The 15,379-nt window shown below is 53.6% G+C and overlaps 6 protein-coding genes across 6 annotated transcripts; 1 reads left to right on the top strand and 5 right to left on the bottom strand.

The window, feature by feature from the left end:
• Nucleotides 1-201: 201 nt before the first annotated feature.
• Nucleotides 202-924, bottom strand: PG998_003723 (uncharacterized protein; the record flags this gene model as incomplete). The annotated part of the gene is made up of 1 exon (XM_066870541.1): nucleotides 202-924. The coding sequence occupies one exon, from the start codon at nucleotides 922-924 to the stop codon at nucleotides 202-204; it is 723 nt and encodes a 240-aa protein (XP_066734291.1).
• A 585-nt stretch (nucleotides 925-1,509) lies between these two features.
• On the top strand, nucleotides 1,510-2,591 carry PG998_003722 (uncharacterized protein; the record flags this gene model as incomplete). The annotated part of the gene is made up of 2 exons (XM_066870540.1): nucleotides 1,510-1,614; nucleotides 1,692-2,591. The coding sequence occupies 2 exons, from the start codon at nucleotides 1,510-1,512 to the stop codon at nucleotides 2,589-2,591; spliced, it is 1,005 nt and encodes a 334-aa protein (XP_066734290.1).
• Nucleotides 2,592-4,217: 1,626 nt separating this feature from the next.
• Nucleotides 4,218-6,256, bottom strand: PG998_003721 (choline dehydrogenase-like protein; the record flags this gene model as incomplete). Its single annotated transcript, XM_066870539.1, has 3 exons — nucleotides 4,218-5,765; nucleotides 5,825-6,021; nucleotides 6,076-6,256. The coding sequence occupies 3 exons, from the start codon at nucleotides 6,254-6,256 to the stop codon at nucleotides 4,218-4,220; spliced, it is 1,926 nt and encodes a 641-aa protein (XP_066734289.1).
• Nucleotides 6,257-6,806: 550 nt separating this feature from the next.
• On the bottom strand, nucleotides 6,807-7,268 carry PG998_003720 (uncharacterized protein; the record flags this gene model as incomplete). Its single annotated transcript, XM_066870538.1, has 1 exon — nucleotides 6,807-7,268. The coding sequence occupies one exon, from the start codon at nucleotides 7,266-7,268 to the stop codon at nucleotides 6,807-6,809; it is 462 nt and encodes a 153-aa protein (XP_066734288.1).
• A 631-nt stretch (nucleotides 7,269-7,899) lies between these two features.
• Nucleotides 7,900-9,809, bottom strand: PG998_003719 (benzoate 4-monooxygenase cytochrome; the record flags this gene model as incomplete). Its single annotated transcript, XM_066870537.1, has 7 exons — nucleotides 7,900-8,078; nucleotides 8,185-8,801; nucleotides 8,951-8,958; nucleotides 9,023-9,112; nucleotides 9,199-9,482; nucleotides 9,541-9,679; nucleotides 9,744-9,809. 7 exons carry the CDS (start codon nucleotides 9,807-9,809, stop codon nucleotides 7,900-7,902), a joined length of 1,383 nt encoding a protein of 460 aa, XP_066734287.1.
• Nucleotides 9,810-10,742: 933 nt separating this feature from the next.
• On the bottom strand, nucleotides 10,743-14,514 carry PG998_003718 (Calcium-transporting ATPase 2; the record flags this gene model as incomplete). Its single annotated transcript, XM_066870536.1, has 6 exons — nucleotides 10,743-11,582; nucleotides 11,639-12,778; nucleotides 12,822-13,100; nucleotides 13,135-13,590; nucleotides 13,653-13,791; nucleotides 13,943-14,514. 6 exons carry the CDS (start codon nucleotides 14,512-14,514, stop codon nucleotides 10,743-10,745), a joined length of 3,426 nt encoding a protein of 1,141 aa, XP_066734286.1.
• Between the last annotated feature and the right edge of the window lie 865 nt (nucleotides 14,515-15,379).

Genomic DNA, 15,379 nt, shown 5'->3' with positions numbered 1-15,379 from the left:
CTTTGGAAGTCTCAGGTCTTAGCTATTATATGAGATCTATTAGTGGCAATTATGTTTCTAGTGTACAGACAAATCCTTTACAGCCTAAACGCCGCTGATGGTCACGGGAGGCTTCCTACAGTTTCTATGCGAGTAAGTATCGCTACAAAGCGTAAGATACTCATGAGACCCAAGGAATTATCTTTGTCGTTGCCGCCCTAGTCACGTTGTGATCATTGTAGGCTGCAAGACAGGTGCCCAAACCAAAAACTCTCCCGATTGCAAGGGCTCCTCGTTGAGGATGCGAGGGACTGCCGTTGTGGTTATCCCGAAGGCGGACGAGTTGTCTCGGCTAAGAGGTACGATGAACTGCTCCGAAGTACTGCAGGCTTCATAATCACCCGCCCAGCCTGGTGCGCTCGTGAATTTCCCGCAAAACGTTTCCTGGGTTTCAACGCAAGAGATAACGAAGGTCACCAAAGCAAAAGCCATGATAGCTGCTGAGTATACTTTGTACCAAGTTGTGGTGATGCACGGTATTACAGTGCTCGTGGAATCGGTGGCGAAGTAGAAGGCGCAAATTACGCTGGTAGCGGCCAGGAAGACAACGTAAAAGAGGACCACCGAGAACGATGTGGCGGTATATTGCTTTATGAAAGCTCCAAAATCGATGAGGAACATGATGCCCATCGCGAGCATGAAAAGAAGTAACAGCAAATAGAAAAGACGGTGGCCCGAGAGGGGCCGGCCGTCGGAAGGATCGAGGAGACTGTCCACGGAGTTCCTACGCATTGACTCGACTCCGGCATCAAGGTGAAAGCTCTCGGTCATGTGGGCAATGGTATGTTTGCTGGTGTAGTTGAAGTCGTCGGTGAGCCAAAGAGCACAGAACACCCTCAGAAGCCCGATGAACGACAGCGGAGAAAAGACAAAGTCCACGGCCATACTGCGGACAAAGAATCACCCACCTGCTAAAAGGAATGTCCTGGCTTTGGTAGGTGATAGGCTCGAAAACATAGCGGGTTGGCATAGTCAATATCCGGTTGGCTTATAACCGCATAACATGCCCCGCCAAGCAACGGCACAACAATACTTCTTGGCGGCCGAGGATCCCGAGGCGAGTTGGTGAATAGGCTGATAGGCATTGTACTTGTGTGGTCGTCTGTGTACTCCACCATGCCTGCTGTGCCGCAAGCACCGCCTCGCTTTTTCAAGCCTGCCTGGCCTGCTATTCTCTCTGCGTTCCCCTCGCAACGAAGAGAATAAATTGTTATCTGCTTCTCATCCCAACTTCCTATTAGCCATATCGAGAGCAGGTTTCAAAAGGCCTTGCAGGTATGGTAATTTGTGTCTGAGCTGCTCAAGATATTGTTGTGTCCAGGCGTCGCTATGTTTGTGCATCATGCGATGTTGGCGCTTGAGCGAGGTCTCGCCCGTTGGTTGCGTCCCAAGAGAGCCAGGCTTGCTTTTGGTCTTTTGTTTTCGGGATTCTTCGTTGTTCTATTTCATGAACTTTACCTGTCCGACAACATGAGTTCTAATTCCAAGCTTGCCAGTAGTCTGTTTCGTCGAGCTGCACAGGCGCCGCCTTCAGTGCCCGCCATCATCGCCGCAACGACCAACGCCACACTTGGTGTAAGATCCTACCATCTGATTCGTGGAAATTTATTCCCCGAGTTCTTTTTCTCTCCGCAATCTGACCTCATCCGCAGTTTGAAAAGTTGCTCGTTGTCTCCCCCGGCCCAAGCTGGCGCACCCGAGGCCTAGAAGCCGCCGGCAAGCTCACTGGTCTCGAGTTCACAATTCCCTCGTTGCCGGCGATCTCCGACCAGCAGGTTCAAGAGTTTCAGCAGATCGGCAACGGAAACCTGCAGGTGCCGGGGCTTGGGAGTGCCAAGGCGTGGGTCGCGCACCTCCACATGCTCGAATACTTCATCGCGTCGGGCCTGGAGACGGCGCTGATAGTGGAGGACGACTTCGACTTCGACACGCGCCTGCGCACAGAGCAGATACCGCTGCTGACCGACAATCTTCGCGCCTACGCCGGCCTCGAGCCCGACGACTTGACGGCCATATCCCCTTACGGCGATGCGTGGGACATCCTCTGGCTCGGGCACTGCGGCGCCGAAGTCCGTAAGGGGTTGGCTTTTTTCGACCCGCTCCGCGTCGACAGGAGTCGCTGGTACTTTTTGAAGTGGATAGAGGCCACATTTGGTCAGCATGACAAGCTCTGGGTGCCGGACGGCTTGCGCATAGTCCAGCCAGGCGGGGCTGTGTGTACGTGGGCGTACGCTGTCACACGGCGCAGTGCCCAGAAGGTCCTGTCGGTCATGGCGCGCGGCGACAGTCAGGCTTACGATATTGGCATGCTAGACATGTGCAATGCCCGCGTTGAAGGTCTCAGGTGTTTAACGATAAATCCTACTGTCGTTTCGACGTACATCCCGCCGAAGGAGGCAGGCAAACTTAGTCTTGTCAACGTTGCCAACGAAAATGGGCAGGTGGTAGGTGAGGCACAGTTTGATGGGATCAAGGGATCTGCTCCATGGGTTTCCAAAAGTGCGAGGTGCAACGCATTGTTCGGAGAAGACTGTCGACCTCAGAAGGGATGATACTTCTGCTAATTATGCGGGAAAGCGATCGATAAGAGGTTGATTTGATGTGTTCGACTCCTGACCCACCCCCCTATTGGACTTATGCATCAAGGATAACACTCGTCATTCATCACTAGAGCAATAAGAGAGATAGAGTCGTGAATGACTTGAGCGCTGGCAGCTCTCTTCCTTTCCCCCTAGCCGCTACAAATACATACAAGCCAGACAAAGACCGGCTCCCGGCTCTTGTTACGCACAAAACGAGGAACCAAGGCATTGTGATCAGCTATATACTTCTTTGAGGGCTTTCCCTTGAGCTGTCACATCGCTTTTGTATAGTGCTATCAGCGAACTATATAGACATGGGATGCGAACTTGGTAAGCGTACAACATCTAAGCCCACAAATCAACGATCTATTCAGAGCAGCCTAAATGTATAAATTTTCTCCGTTATTTTCACCCAAGACCCGCGGAAACTACCCTGCCATGAGCCAACCAGGCGCTAGCACGGCTGGCACAGCACCTCAATGGAACCGCTCGGGAACCGACCCTTCCGCCAGCAGGTCAGACACATCTTCCTCAGTCGAGATCAAGCTTGAAAGACCCAGTGCCGACCCGGCCGGTACAGCTGCAACTACGGATGGGGCCCAGGTCAAGAAGGAACAGTGGAATCGAAATGATCCATTGCCCGAGGGGTGGGCCTACGCCCCTTTTACGGTAAGAAGAGAGGCACCAGCCACCTCGAGAAGGAGAGCGAAGACGTTAAGGGTGTAACCATCAACTGGGTCTGCCGCCAGCCTCAGGGCGCAAAGACCAAAGAAGACGACGTGCGCGCCACCCGTTCCATTGAAATCATCCTCGCCCGCCTTGGGCAATGGCTCGGCGGTTTCACATACGTCTGGATTGTCCACAACCCGCGCAAGCCGACGCCCAATGTTGCCGACGGCGGTGTCACTGGCACACCCGAGTGGTCACTGGGGGTCTGTTTCGGCAGTGACGCAGATCATCGTATGGTTTACGGCAACATTTTCATCAAGGTCGAAGCCGATAACAACAGGGTCGTACTCAGCGTTATGGGCACAGGCGGCGACGGCCTCGCCGGCCGGCGGGCCCTCGATTTGTGGGTTGCCCAAGGTGACATCCCCCGGCCTTTTGCCGCCCGTGAAACGGCGAAGCCGACACGGAAGACCAAGAAAAGCGGCGTCGACACCGACGGCAAGACCAAAATCATTGCCGCAAAATCCGGCAAAGGCGATTCGAAGGTATTGAAGGTCAAGGCTGGCGGTGTTGCAAAGAAGACGAAGCGGGGAAAGAACAAGGGAAAGGGTAAAGGCATTGAAGACTTCTCTTACTCTAGCTCTGACTCGGAATGTGATGGAGTTGTGCGTAACAACAACACATATTTTTTGTGCAGCCTGGGAAACTAAAAGTTTCAGCTCAGAATGGGAAATTCAGATTAGAAACTCTTTGAGACTGAAAACGGCGAGTGATGTAGCTAGGTTTGCTATCACGGGATAACTGCATTGTTTATTGTTTATGCTGTGTTTAGTATTAATAATCAAGAAGATATTGGCTGCAAGTGTCTGGGCACAAATACGAGAGACTTTCTATCATATTTTCTCAAGTGAACAGCAAGGAAATACCTCAATGGTGGCGGCTTCTTGCCTTGATAATGTCGGCCGCCTTCTCTGCGACAGCATATACGGTCGTCTGCAAGTGTGTTCCCGGGATCAGCGGCATGACTGAGGCGTCGACGACGGCCAGCCGCCGCGTCCCATGGACTCGCAAGTCCGCGCCGACACAACCGCCCAGGGACGCAGGCATCATAGCACAGGTCCCGCTCGGGTGAGAATTCGTGGGCCGCACCACACTCGCCGAAACCAACGCATCCCAGATCTCGTCATCTGTCTGCGCCTCAGCGCCCGGCATCAACTCCACGGGGCCATATTCTTCCGCTAGAATTGGCGAAGTGCGGTAAAATTCCCGCGTCCAGCGTACCGCGGCCAGCAGGACTGCGCGGTCGGCTGCGTGGGCGAAGGCTTGGTATTGCACTATAGGAGCTACCTCCGCCGGACTTGTAGTGGTGTTATTGGCAATGGTGATGGCAGAGGGGGCCAAGGTCACGGTGCCTCGCGACCACGGCTTGGTCAAGACGCTGGAACCAAATCCGGCCGCCGTGAATGGGATCTCGATGGCCGCGGCGTCGGGGGCCCCAAAGTGCCGGAGCAGGATGGCGCGCTGGGCGCGGTAACCTGCCAGAAGCTCCGGGGAGGTGCGGTAAAGAGGAGGCAGTGAGCTCTCTTCCTCCTGTTGATCGGCTGCGGCGTCCATGACTGCGGCGTAGGAGGCCGACGTGGTGAAGTTGCGCAGCGGCAGGAACGCCGCCGTGTTGCTAAATGCCACAGTGTAGGGCCCGGTGTGATAGTTGACGTACTCTTCCCACGCGCTGGCGTTGAAGGTCGCGTTCGTGGCCAGCGAGCCAGGGTTCGGGAACGAGAGTCCCTTCGTCAGGTTCCACGTCGCCTGCGCCTGGGCATGGTCTTGGAAGTTGGCGCCAACCGCGGCCAGGTCGAGACGCAGGGGCACGCCGGCGGCCTCAAGCACAGCCCGAGGGCCCACGCCGCTGAGCTGTAGCAGCCTCGGTGTCGAGATGGCGCCCGCGGCCAAGATTACCTCCACGTCCGCGCGGATGTCGAAGGTGGCGCCGCCGCCGTTGGAGCGTGGGGTGACGCTGACGCCGGTGGCAGTCAGATTCTTGTCTAGCAGTATCTTGTTCACAGTGTGGCCGGTTACCAGATGCAGATTGGGGCGGCTGGTGGCAATGGGGTCGTAGTAGGCAGCGCGCGCATGGGATCGCGTGCCCGTGCGAGTGTTGACGGTGTTGGGCGTCCAGAGAATGCCAATCGCGCCCCCTGTTGCCGGGTCATGCGAGGTTGGTATGCCGTGCATATTCAGCGCGGCCGTCATGTTCTTCAAATCCGGGTACATTGTACTGGGGAAGCCGACCTGCAGCGGCCCATTGGTGTAGCCTGCCGGGTCAGTCTGGATATCGTATTCGCGAACGTGGTCTGGTGAGGGTGGTGTCAACGTGGCGCTTTTCCGGAAGTAAGGCAGGAGCCCGTCGAACCCCCAGCCCTTGTTGCCGAGCTCCTCCCAAGCGTCGTAATCTGCTCGTGAGCCCCGATCTGCGAACTGACCAGGTAATGGGTTGATTAGATGGAAGACTGAAAAGGGGGTCGTTCTGTAATTACCATTCCGTTTACAACCGAACCGCCTCCTACTACGTCCGCCATCCGAACAGGTACCCTCAAGTTCTTGAGATTTGCTATAGGCTCTGAAGTGACATTCCAAAAGTCGATGGCCAAGTTGGGGAACTTGGCCGCCGCGTGGGGAATCTTCGTGTCTGGGCCGTCGTTGACATAGCCATGTTCAAGCACAAGTACAGTCTCTGGGATACATTAGCACATGTGGACGAGAGGCGTAATCGCTTCTTAGCACGTACTGTTTGGGTCCTCCGAAAGCCGATTTGCGACTACCAAGCCCGAGGTTCCGCCGCCAATCACTATGTAGTTATACGACTTCTGAACCGGCCCGTCGCCTGGGAGGATAGCCGCTGATGTGAAGTCAAACAACAACCATGATACGAGCAACGCGCACAACCCGTGACTTGGCTTATGGCTCATGTTGGATGATGCAAGGATCGCAAACGTTAGAAAAGAAGCAAGGCACCTGGTGGGTGTGACCAAGTAAGTTCGCAGCGCAATAGCATCCTTCGTATTTATAGCACTATGCGTAGCCCAACATCTGTAGTATGCGCGTTTCGTCTGGGTGGACTCGCTTGCCGCGACTCCGAGGTGTTTGCTACGCGGAATGCAATCTCTGCAAGCAAGCGAAAGAACGACATGAGGCTGCCAGTAGGCCTAGAAGCACAAGTGAATGCAGCCTCCGTATGCGCATGCATGGCGAACCTGGTTTCCCCACAAAGCCTCGGCATACTACCAGATCGGGATAGTCAATCTCACTGCAGGCATGCAATGTAACCCTTACCATAAAGCTGGACCGCAGAGTCTTTCCCTTTCTCATTCTAGCCAGGGCAGAACCGGGGCAAAAAAGGTCGGCCCACCGATGCGAAGCCCAAGGTGGAACTGGGCTGATGCGGCATGTGGTAAATGAGAAGTATATTGGATCATCAGCTGCTTAATTCCTCTCGCCTGTGGTTACCCCTCTTTCAATTCACAGAACGGCGGTGATCAGGGTGACGGGGACGTCGAACCCAACCGTCCCGGGCACCACCTCAACCGAGCCCGTGGCATTGGTTCGCTGCCCGCGCCCGTCGGTCCAGACATGCGCGACGGAGATCTTGATGAGCTCGCGCTGGGACGCCTCGGTCCACATGGACTGCACGTGCGAGGTCGGGTTGGGCCCGGGCTCGCCCACGACGTCGCAGTTAAGCCAGCCCTGCTGGATGTAAATGGGGTGGCAGGCGACGTTGAAGGCGGGCGCGGCGGTAATGTACCCCGCGGGGGCGCTGATGTTGAACGCGGCGACACATCCGCCGGGCGAGCAGCCCTCGATGAAGTTGGTCGCCGGCCATTCCGCGAACGGCCGCGACTCCTGCGCGGTGATGGCGGAGCTCGGCAACGCCGCTGCCGTGACAGCGATGGTTGAGATGATGGTGGCAATAGAAGTGAACATGCTGGTGGCAATGATCGCTACTGGGCTCAATTTGGCCGGGGTGGTCGGTGGGCAGGCAAGGGGAGGTTTGGAGTCGACACTGGTGATTCTACTGCTTCTACTGCCGGGAGAGAAACAAGATGCCGGGCCCGCTGCCTTTAATATATGCCTGGGTGCTCATGCAATTGCAGCCACAATGCAACGTGACTTCCAGGGTCTCGTAGGTGGTGAATCTGAATGGCGATGATGCGCTTGAAGGAAAAACAAGCCATAACAGTGTGGATCTCGGCTTATTGTTGCCCTTGATGCTTGGCTGTGTGCCTCCAGCTGCACGTTGCTTACTTCACTGCACCTCGTATTGAATCCTTCTCGTATACATCTCGTATTATGGCGTTGCGAGCTGTAGGCATTGAGCCTTCATATATCGATAATGAATTTAATTTCGATAAAGATTTGGTAAACACAAACTCCCTACTGTTTATATCCCCTTTCCTTAGCATCTGCTGAGTACATGACATGAGATTTTGATATCCCTAGTGAAGTGCGTATTACACCCGAATTCACCGGAATCCGGAAAGAAAGCGAAGGATTGGTGACTGGCGTAAACAGGAATGACGGTCAGACCTGGCGGGTATCTCTTCCGAGACTCCTCTCAGTCAACCTCGATGAGACATCGCTTTTTGTTTGGCGTCATGAGGAAGTACAAGCTCGGTTCCATATCCTCGTCGCAGAAGCCGTCGGCTGTAGAGATACGCGCATTGCGGAAGGTGAGGAAAAAGCGCGCGGCGGCGAGCCGTAGCTCCATCTTGGCCAAGTGCACACCCATGCATACTGTTCATGCCACTATCAGTACCATCCGTTAAACATTGTGGCATCACACCACCATCAGAGCAGTGTGATACGTCGTATAGAACGGAGAGGGCGTGGTTTTACTTACTACGACTACCACCACCAAAGGGGACGAAACTGTCTTTCATGGCCTGTGTGGGCCTCTCCCACCTCGAAGGGTCGAATCTGAGCGGGTTGGGGAAGACTACTTCGTCCCTGTGCATACTGTATGCCTGAGCGCTCACAGTGGTGCCCCCTGGAATCCAGTGGCCGCAGAACTCAATGCCCTCGGGAGGCACCTGACAAACGTTTGTTAGCAATACGTTGGCGCGGAAGAACGAAGGGAAGTAGGAACAATGTGCAGTCACCTCTCTTGGAAGCCCAGCTGGCACGGATGAGTACATGCGCAAGGTTTCGTCGATAATATGATTCAAGTAGGGAAGCTTCTTGAGATCGCTATCCTCGTATGAATCGGCCAGGGTATCGAGCTCTTCCATCAGCTGCACCCTAACGTCGTTGTGCTTGCAGACTAGCCAGATGAGGTAGGTCAATGTATTGGACGTGGTATCCGACCCGGCCACGATGTACGACTGCGCGTTGGCCCGGATCTCTTGAAATTCGAGCCCTTCCTCGCCAAGCTTGGGCCTGTACAGCTTCGACAGCAGCGTGGGCTTGGAGTCTTCCCCTTCCTCCTCGACAACGCGGTAGTGGTGCTGCAGCATCTCCCTGCCCGGGTCCGGATGCGGCCCAGGACATCAGTGCCTCTGCGGATGATGGGGATCGGGAAGGGGATGTATTGGGAGATCCGGGTCAAGATGGGGAACGCGAGGCGGATGCTTTGCGAGGACCCAACGGAAGAGAGGTCTCGCATGTACTGGTTTCTCTGCGTGAACATTAGTCATAACTAGAGGAGCGGTTATATACTTCGAATGGAATTCGGCACTCACTTCTCCTGTCTCCAACTGGTTAAAGGACTGGCCGAAACTCAGCTCGGCGATGATATCGGTTGTCATGCACATGGACCAGAAGAGAACATCCTGGTGTACTATGTCAGTTTTCAAAGCCAACTTGTCATGGTTTCAGTTCTTAATTATCTAGTCTTGGGACAGGCTTACTGTTACACCACGACGTTCTGTCTCTTCCCCATGCGCTGGATTGCGAGGCGGACCTTGCCGTCAATGACTTGCTTGTGCCTCGCCAGACCAGAGTCGGACATGGCGCTGGATAGAAGCCTTCGGTAACGACGATGCAGAGGAATGCTGATGGTACTAAAGACGCTCTCGACCCCCAGCACCAAGATTTGGTAAATCCATGCCTTGGGGAATTCGCCCTTTATCGAGTACATTCGTTGCATGGCGGCGGCATCTTTGATGCTGACCTCGTTTGGGCCGATCCTCACGATAGGGCCTGGTTGTTGCTTCACCTTTAGTATGATGATTTCTTCCAATAAGGAAGGGAGCTTTACCGTATTCATCGTGCAGTTGATTAATGTAGATGGGTTTGCGCCCCTTGAGCAAGTGGTACTTGCCAGCAGCTTCGGTGAACTTGGAATACCATGGGCCGGGGACCTTGGAAAGAGGGCCGCTCACAGCGCTGAGCAAATACTGTAGATGACTTGAGTTCAGACTATGAAACACGTGACGCGAAAGAACCAGGAGCATTACCTACCGCAAGTAGTCCGAAGGCCAACCCAGTAAGGGCGATGCAAGCCTGGTATGTACTGAAGGGCCCCATGCCGAATTGGGGTTCACGAGACTCCTGAGCCAAAGTCGAACTGGTTTTGACGGAGCGGGGAAGGATGACAGCAATATTCAGTTGTTCTTCATCAAGTATATGATACTAATTGCTTTGTTCCCAGGCTGAGTGCCAGAGTGCTTGTGTGCAATGCCTCTTTCTTATATGGCCTACTGCTCAAGCCGAAATGTATTGATGAGATGATTACCAATTGTTCCATCTTTCGCGAAGCGAGCGCCCCTGAATCGTGAATCGCGACGAAGCCGCCTTAACAATAGACGCGATCCCGTCCTCAATCGGAGAGGAGGTAGGTTTGGAGCTGTTTGGTCCATGACGCATTGAGCATGGTTGCACCGCGCACCAAGCCATGGCGGGTTGGTTGGGGAGTGGTGAGGGGAATAAAACAGAGTTCGGTGCTATCGGTGCCGTCGCTCCCCGATGCATCCCTATTCCCCCTATGCGAGATCCGACGGCGGTTTATCATTATACAAACTCCAAAGCCACAAGTTCAACCGTCTCGATGATCAAATACAACGGCAGCTCACTCTTCTCATTGGTGTAAATCAGTTACAAAGCGAATAAATCACGTAGCAAAGGTCCATCCCCAACTCATGCCACTCCCGAGAACTGTGACGATACCGATCGTCATAGCGGCATTTCTCCACACCTACCTCGGTCTTAGGCGTCTCAATCCATCTGCCGAATGTCTGAGTGGAGATGAAATGGGATCTCTTTTGAGTATTGGCCCGGCATCGGTTCCCCGCAGAAAAAAGCTTCGGCCGGCTTCAAGACGGCCGTAGGGTCGGGGTCGGGATCGGGATCGGGGTCGGGGATAAGAACACAAACACGCTGTCCAGTGGCTCTCATTCTTTGCTTATTGGCAAACATATATAACATAACTGTCTATAACTATTAATCGCTAGGTCTTTACTGTTAATTTTGGTTTCTCTCGTCATCGCCGACCGACCCGACCTGGATTGACGGGATCACAGCATCCGACACTATCACCGTTGGTGGCTGCGCGTTCGGTGGCGCCTCCACATCCCCATCAGCGTTGGTGGCTTTTTCTCCCTTGAGCCGGCCAAAGACCTGGCCGATACGCGAGAAGCACGTGCCCAAGGCATGGTACGTAATAACAACAGGGCGTCCACACACTGTCGACATCTTGTCGAACCACATGTCAGGGAATAGTCTCACGACTATCGCCCACGGTAAGGACACGAAGGCCAATAGAATGCAAATAGCCCATTGCACACCGTTTATGCTGGTAATGGAGAATGCAGTGCCGCCTACAAAGACTATAGCAATCTGCGCTCCTACCATGATGCAGTTGATCCCGATAAAAAACTTGTTCCGGTGGACACCCTCGAAGATGTTGAACTTGTTGTCGAGCCGCCTGTTATTGAACTCGTTGAAGATCTGCATCCATACGAATGTATTGAAGACCATCGTGTCAAGCTCGACCTCGCTGTAGCCCAGAATCTGAGGTCCCGCATAATGCAAGATTAAGGTGGCCGTCAACTGAAAGATGGCTTGCCCTATTATCATCTTCCACATGTTGACGGTGATCAGGGGTGCAGACTTCGGTTGGGGAGGTCGGTCGAGGATCTTCTCCGTTGGGGGATCTGTAGCCAGAGCTAATGCTGCGAATGTGTCCATGATGAGGTTCACCCACAGGAGTTGCACAGCAGTAAGCACGGATTTCATCTCGGGGTCAGACACCGCACTGATAAAAGCCAGCAGCACCGCGGTAATGTTGACCGTGATTTGGAACTGCGAGGCTTGGTCAGTCTTAACATACTAGAAAGATGGAAGCCATCCTGACGTACCTGAAGGAATTTCTGCACTGCGTCGTTCACGGCTCTTCCCCATTTCAAGGCGACGATGATGGAGGCAAAGTTATCGTCCATTAATACGATCGACGATGCCTCCTTAGCCACCTCAGTACCGGAAAGACCCATGGAGAAACCCACATCTGCGGCCTTGAGAGCAGGCGCATCGTTGGTACCGTCACCGGTGACAGCAACCGTTTCACCCCGTTCCTTCAAGCGCATTACCAGAATTCGTTTGTCCTCGGGGGATGACCGAGCGAGTACTTGAAGCCGGGGCAGGGTCAGCTCCATTGCCTCATCACTGAGTGTCCTAAACACGGGCCCTTCCATGACGATGCCGTTGGTGTAGATGCCACATTCGGTGGCAATAGCCTGGGCAGTAACCACATTGTCTCCGGTGACCATCCTGACAACGACGCCGGCGTACTGTGCCTTTTTGACGGCTTCTGGGACACCAGGCCGAACGGGATCTTGTATACCAACAAGACCGAGGAAGACAAGATCTTCAAGTACAGTAGACAAGTCCACGTGTCCGCCCTTGGTCGAGATTTTAGCTGGAGGCCATTGGCTGAAATCTCGGTACACGAGACTGATGGTCCGCAGAGATTTGCGGGCATATGAGGTTATCGTATCTCTGAGGGCACCAACATCCGCCTCCGTCAAGGCGCTCGTGGGGAGGTTGGTAGTGACACAGTCGGTAGTGGCTGCTTTACCGGTGCAGCATTTGAGTAAGATCTCCGAGGCGCCTTTGACGAGAAGTCGATAACCTCCTGAGCGGAGCTTGACAACTGCGCCCATGCACTTTTTGGAGGAGTCGAACGGCATCATCTGCACTACCTCCTCGTCTGCCCGGGTGGTTGATAAAGACTGCATTCCAAGATGATCCTTGCACAATTGCAAAAGAGCCGTCTCAGTCTTTGATCCGATGAATGTAGATTGTCCGTCTTCCTCCCCCTCGAAAGCGGTCGAATTAATTGCCACAGCCTGGACTATGGCTTCCTTTGTAGCAGGTGACAGACCAGAGGCCCATTGAGACACAGTCTGAGTGTTGATCCCATCGGTTTCCGGTTTGTTGAAACTTGTCGATCCAAAGGTTCCCGCCACCACGGTCATCTTGTTCGTGGTCAGGGTTCCTGTCTTGTCTGTGCAGATTGTTGTTGCGTTTCCCATCGTTTCGCACGATCGAAGGACACGAACAAGATTGTTCTCCTTCAAAAAGGCGCTTCGTGGCAAATGCAAGAGCCAGTGTCACAGCCAATGGAAGCCCTTCAGGAACGGCAACCACAATGATGGTGATGGCCACAATCAGAATGTCCAGGAATGAGGAAGCCTTCTCCGCTGGGGCCCGATTGTCCGAAGGCAGACTGGCTACGAAACGGAAGAGAAGAACGAAGAACAAAAGACCGGCAGAGGCTGTTCCGAGCTTAGCTATCGCCACAGCTAGCTTTTCAAGCTTGGCCTGCAGGGGGTGTCGATTCGATATCGGTGCGTACAGACATCATGATCTTGCCGAAACTGGAGTTGACGCCCACAGACGTGCATACATATGTCCCAACACCCTCGAGAACCTTAGCCCCTGAGATGATGAAAGGGTCGACGTTGTTGGTTGATTGGCCGTTCTCAAGCATGTCCATAGCCAGCTGGCCACCAGTCTTTCGGATGGCGTCGGACTCACCAGTGGCCGATGATTCGTCGCATCGTAGATCGTGACCACCAATGAAAATCCCATCAACAGGAATGAGGTCGCCTGGCTCCAAGTGCAAGACGTCGCCGACCAGAACATCATGAACATTGATCATATGCGACCTCCCTGATCTGATTACTTTGATTTCACGATCATCTTTCTTTTCGTTCAGTTTGACGAATGCGCGTTCTTTCTGCCAATCGTTCAATGATCCGACAACCGTGACAATAATAATGGCAATGCATATGGCGACTCCTTCAACCCACTAAAAGAATATATCGTCAGTACAGAGTCACCAAAGCGAAGTAGGTCGCGTTGTATACATACATCAACTGATGGAGGGCTTCCAGGTGGATGAGGTCTCCCAAGAGTTTCGTATAGGCCAAGTGATAACGAAATCACTGCGGCTCCTGTCAAAACCAAAATAACTTTGTCGTTGTAGGCATTCCACATAAGCCTCCAGAGTCTGTGAGTGGGTGTCAGCTGACGTCTGCCGCGTCGAACATCATGAAGCAACAAAAGTAGCACTTGCGGAACGAGGGGAATAAAAGAAAAGGGGGAAGTTGATGATGATGATATATCAGGTGAAGAGCTAAAAGGTAGGCTTGTTCACTTACGAGGTTGCTTTCTTGGCTGGTAGGACGTTCTTCCCATACACCCGTATGCGATCAGAAAACGCGTCAGGGGCAGACACAGAGTTTTCATCCGATGATGCCTCATGCTTAATGTTCCGAGTCGCCTCTTCAAACGTGATACGTCGCCGTGCGGATGTCTCGTCGACACTGAGTCCGGCTTGGAGATCTGTCTGCAGCCCCTTTTCAATACCGCGCAAGCCTCCGAGTGCTTTGAATGCATGGAGCGACTTGGGGTCTAGAAGCTTGTTGAGCTGCCCCGGGCTGAAGGCGAAGGGATTGTTTTCGACTTTGAATGCGTCTTCAGTGCCTGGTTCTGGGCGCAGAGCATCCTCTGGGTTGGCGCTATAGGCAGTATTGACGGCGGTCGTCGCAACACTGGATGCGCGACTTCGATTACTAGGTGTAAGAAAGGGATTCGAGTTTGTAGGTGTCAAGAAAGGGTTCGAAACGGTGGAGAGACGGGAAGGCGTTCGCGCATCTTCAATGTCGTTGTTTTGGCCCACGTGGGTGTTGACTTGCAGCGTCGGTGGCGCTAAACTATGCTTGTCGGCCATAATAACAAACAAGGGGTACTCCACATGAGTATACACGATTTGTCTTGTTGAATATGCAACGTATAGAGAGAGTGTTCATCAGGTTTCGGCGATGCAAGAGAGTGTGCCGTTTATCCGTGTTCGAACAGCAAAGGCCTCCCAAGGAACACAAACACAGGAGATGGATGCAATATAAGCGCCACGGTCTGCACTGCCCGTGAGGCCTTTTTCGGGGGCGGGAAGTCATGACGGTTGACGAATCCCTCACCTAATGGATGCGATTCCAGGCTCTTGTCAGGGTAACCTCGATAAAACCTTTGCTAAGCGGCAAAAACGCTTGGCAAGGTGCGCTGCCGAGACTCAGGGCATTGCATGGCTAAGTAGCGAAGTAGAGATCAGTTGCCGTTGGACTTACATTTCCAGCTTTGTGGGATTGCGAAACAGGCTGTGCAAAGAGGAGGTGTCTTGGATGAACTCTTAGGTGTGTTTGTGCGGGCAGGCGCACAATGAATCGGCCTTGTTGGGGCCTTGGCTCCAGCTCCTTCTTCCCCAAGTGTACATAACGAATACTAACATAGACAAGTGCAACCAGTCGGTCAAGAGGCGAATCAGACCCGCAAACGAGCCAATCTCACGCGGCTTTTTGTTATTGGCGTGCGCACGAAACGAGGCGGTGTAAATGTCAGTCAGGCACATCTGGATGATCAATGATGTGTTTCGCAAGCGCAGGCGACTGACAGAAGTCTTGGCACCCCGACCGTACGGCAGGGTGGATAAGGCGATAAGGAAAATAACCGAAATCCGCAATCCGCTCGGCTGGGTCTATCTCCGCGTCTTGAAAATCAAAATCAAAATCAAGGCGAAGTAAAACGAGTCAGACGGAGCA

Source organism: Apiospora kogelbergensis, assembly GCF_038363985.1.
Source record: "Apiospora kogelbergensis strain CBS 113332 chromosome Unknown utg000002l_segment0_segment0, whole genome shotgun sequence".
Classification (NCBI taxonomy): Eukaryota; Fungi; Ascomycota; class Sordariomycetes; order Amphisphaeriales; family Apiosporaceae; genus Apiospora; species Apiospora kogelbergensis.
This window is presented reverse-complemented; position numbering and strand designations above follow the sequence as displayed.